The 2,257-nt window shown below is 62.9% G+C and overlaps 1 protein-coding gene across 2 annotated transcripts in view; it reads right to left on the bottom strand.

Moving 5' to 3' along the window:
- Positions 1-1,460: 1,460 nt before the first annotated feature.
- FTCD (formimidoyltransferase cyclodeaminase) overlaps positions 1,461-2,257 on the bottom strand; it is a 13,633-nt gene continuing 12,836 nt past the window's right edge. For both annotated transcript variants that reach the window (XM_005878921.2, XM_014549988.1), the window contains one exon: positions 1,461-1,747. In XM_005878921.2, the coding sequence (XP_005878983.1) occupies positions 1,661-1,747 (87 nt within the window). In that variant the 3' untranslated portion in view covers positions 1,461-1,660. The remainder of the gene's footprint in view (positions 1,748-2,257) is intronic.

The raw sequence follows: 2,257 nt of genomic DNA, 5'->3' as shown, positions 1-2,257 counted from the left end.
CCCACTAAAGAACCGTACAAACCGCCAGCGAAAGAAAGAGAGACCTGCAGCCACCCAGAGCCTCCCCGTGGCACAAATGCCTGTGGATTTCTGGGTCGGAAGGGTGGCGGGAAGCACAGGCCCCTCCCTCCGTGTGTCTGCAGTTCTGCCCACCAGACCCTGCCCAGGGTCCCCTCCGTAGGGAAAAGATGTCCTCTTTCTGCCACTGGCCCCTGCACGCTCAGCCTTTGGCCCTCAGGAGGCAAGAACCTCTGTCCTTTCGGAAGGGACGTACAACACCCATGAGTGGGTGGCTGGGCCCTTGGAGGGTGCCGGCCAGCTCTGAGCCCCACAGAGTGCAGGCCCTGCTGGTGTCCACTGAGTTCTCCCCTGGGAGCCCCAACATCCCAGAGGGCCAGGGCGCCAAGCCCCTCTCGGGGCTGCACTCTGAGCCCCATGTCTCCATCCCTTAGCCCCTCAGCGACCCTCAGACACACCTCCTGCCATGTGTGATGTTTGAGTTAGGATTCTATGATGGTTTCATACAGGAGCCTTCACTTCATACACATGGGGCACCCTCGGACTCTCCACAATGTCCTGGGTTTTGACTGAGTAATACAGCCTCCCCCTGCAGCAAGCTGGCCCTCACTCACTCACTGCTGGAGGGACATCTTCTCCAGCATCCCCAGCCCCAGGGCCGATGTTACAGCGCCCACTGCACAACTGTCCTACTCCACCTGGAGCCCCTTCAGGACCCTGGCCCCTCGCTCTGACCCCATTGTCAGCTCGGTGCAGGGGACATCTAGACCTGGGCCCCTACGTGGGGCTGGGTCTTGTCTTGTTGCCCCTAGTCCCAGGGGAGTCTCTATTACACGCCCTCCCCCCACCCCCCTGCCTGGGTCTGGCTGCCCAGGCCCTGCAGGGGACACAGCAGAATGCAGACAGGCTGGGGGCTTGGGGGTGGGGAAGCTGCCCTCCTGGGACCCCGATCTCCTGGCCACATCCCCCCAGCCTCCATGTGAGAGAAGTCAGTACCTGGCACCTTGTCTTCCTGGGACCCTGGGCTCAAAGCTTCTCCCCCTCGTGGCCAGGACACAGGAAACTCGGCGCATCACGGCCACCTCCCCGGGAACTCTGACACCTGCTTCTCCTCACCCTCGCTGCCCTGAGTGTCACCCAGCCACCCGCCCTGCAGCGCCTGCCCACCACTCCCCACACCAGGAGTGATGCGATTGGAGGGAACCTGCTACTCCATGGGGACGGTGCCCCAGGCACAATCCCAAGGCCGCTTGCCCTGCACCAAGCCCCAGGGGCTCTGAGTGACCAGTGACTGGGCTCAGGCCTCGTCACAGCTCCCCCTGGAGCTGGCATGTCCCTCGTGCTCCCCATTTCCTCCCATCTCCCCAGCTCACTCGTCACCAGTCCCCGCCCCTGCCCACTCAGTTCAGCCCTTTCCCCAAAACCCCAAACACTACACAGGCAAGGGTGTGCTGTGACTTTACTAGAGGCCACAGGTGACAGTGGGTGGCACCGCCAACCTCAGGCCCCCCCCCCCACGCCCACCCTGTGGGCCTCATGAGGACTGTCCCAGAAGCCGTCCTGTCTTGTTAGGCAAGCTGGACCCTATTGGAAAGGAGCGGGGGCGCTGGGGTGCTGAGTCCAGTTAGGGCCCCTCCGGCCATCACTCCTGCCGCTCCTCCAGGCGGTCCAGCACCAGCGCGGCCTGAGCCTTGGCTTCCTGCAGGAGGCTGGAGATGCGCTGGCGGATCTGACAGACAAGGGGCCAGGTCAGCACCTTGCAACTTAGCCCATCCCTGCTGGCCCAGGCCCTCCCTGCCCCCTCCCTGGGCCCCCTCCGGCCCAAGCTCCCTGGCCTCTCCACTCAGATGACTGGGCCATCCTGGACCTCCTAGTAGAGATGGGAGGGATCTGTCTGTCCTGAGGTTTGGGGACAGCCAGGCTCCAGGGCCCCCTCCCTCCTGGTCTTCCCACTTTAGCCATGACTGCCCAGGGCAGGGCTGTGACCCCAAGGCCCAGAGGGGCAGTGTTCATGTGGTCAGTCCTTTAACTCAGTGCCCTTGTGGTGGACAGTGACTTCCCTGAGGATGGCCAACCTCAGCCTGGCTGGACCAGGCAGAGGGGGACAGGGCCTGGCCCCTAAAAAGGCCACGGTGCCCCCATTCTCAGTTGTGAAATCGCTTTTTAACAATTATCACAAAATCACAGAGAGAAATCACATAGCTCAGGGGGCTGGGGCTGGGGCTGGGGACTGGGGACT

This window comes from Myotis brandtii, unplaced genomic scaffold, assembly GCF_000412655.1.
Source record: "Myotis brandtii unplaced genomic scaffold, ASM41265v1 scaffold577, whole genome shotgun sequence".
In the NCBI taxonomy this organism is placed as follows: domain Eukaryota; kingdom Metazoa; phylum Chordata; class Mammalia; order Chiroptera; family Vespertilionidae; genus Myotis; species Myotis brandtii.
The sequence above is the reverse complement of the archived record's forward strand: the minus strand, read 5'-3'. Positions and strand labels throughout refer to the sequence as shown.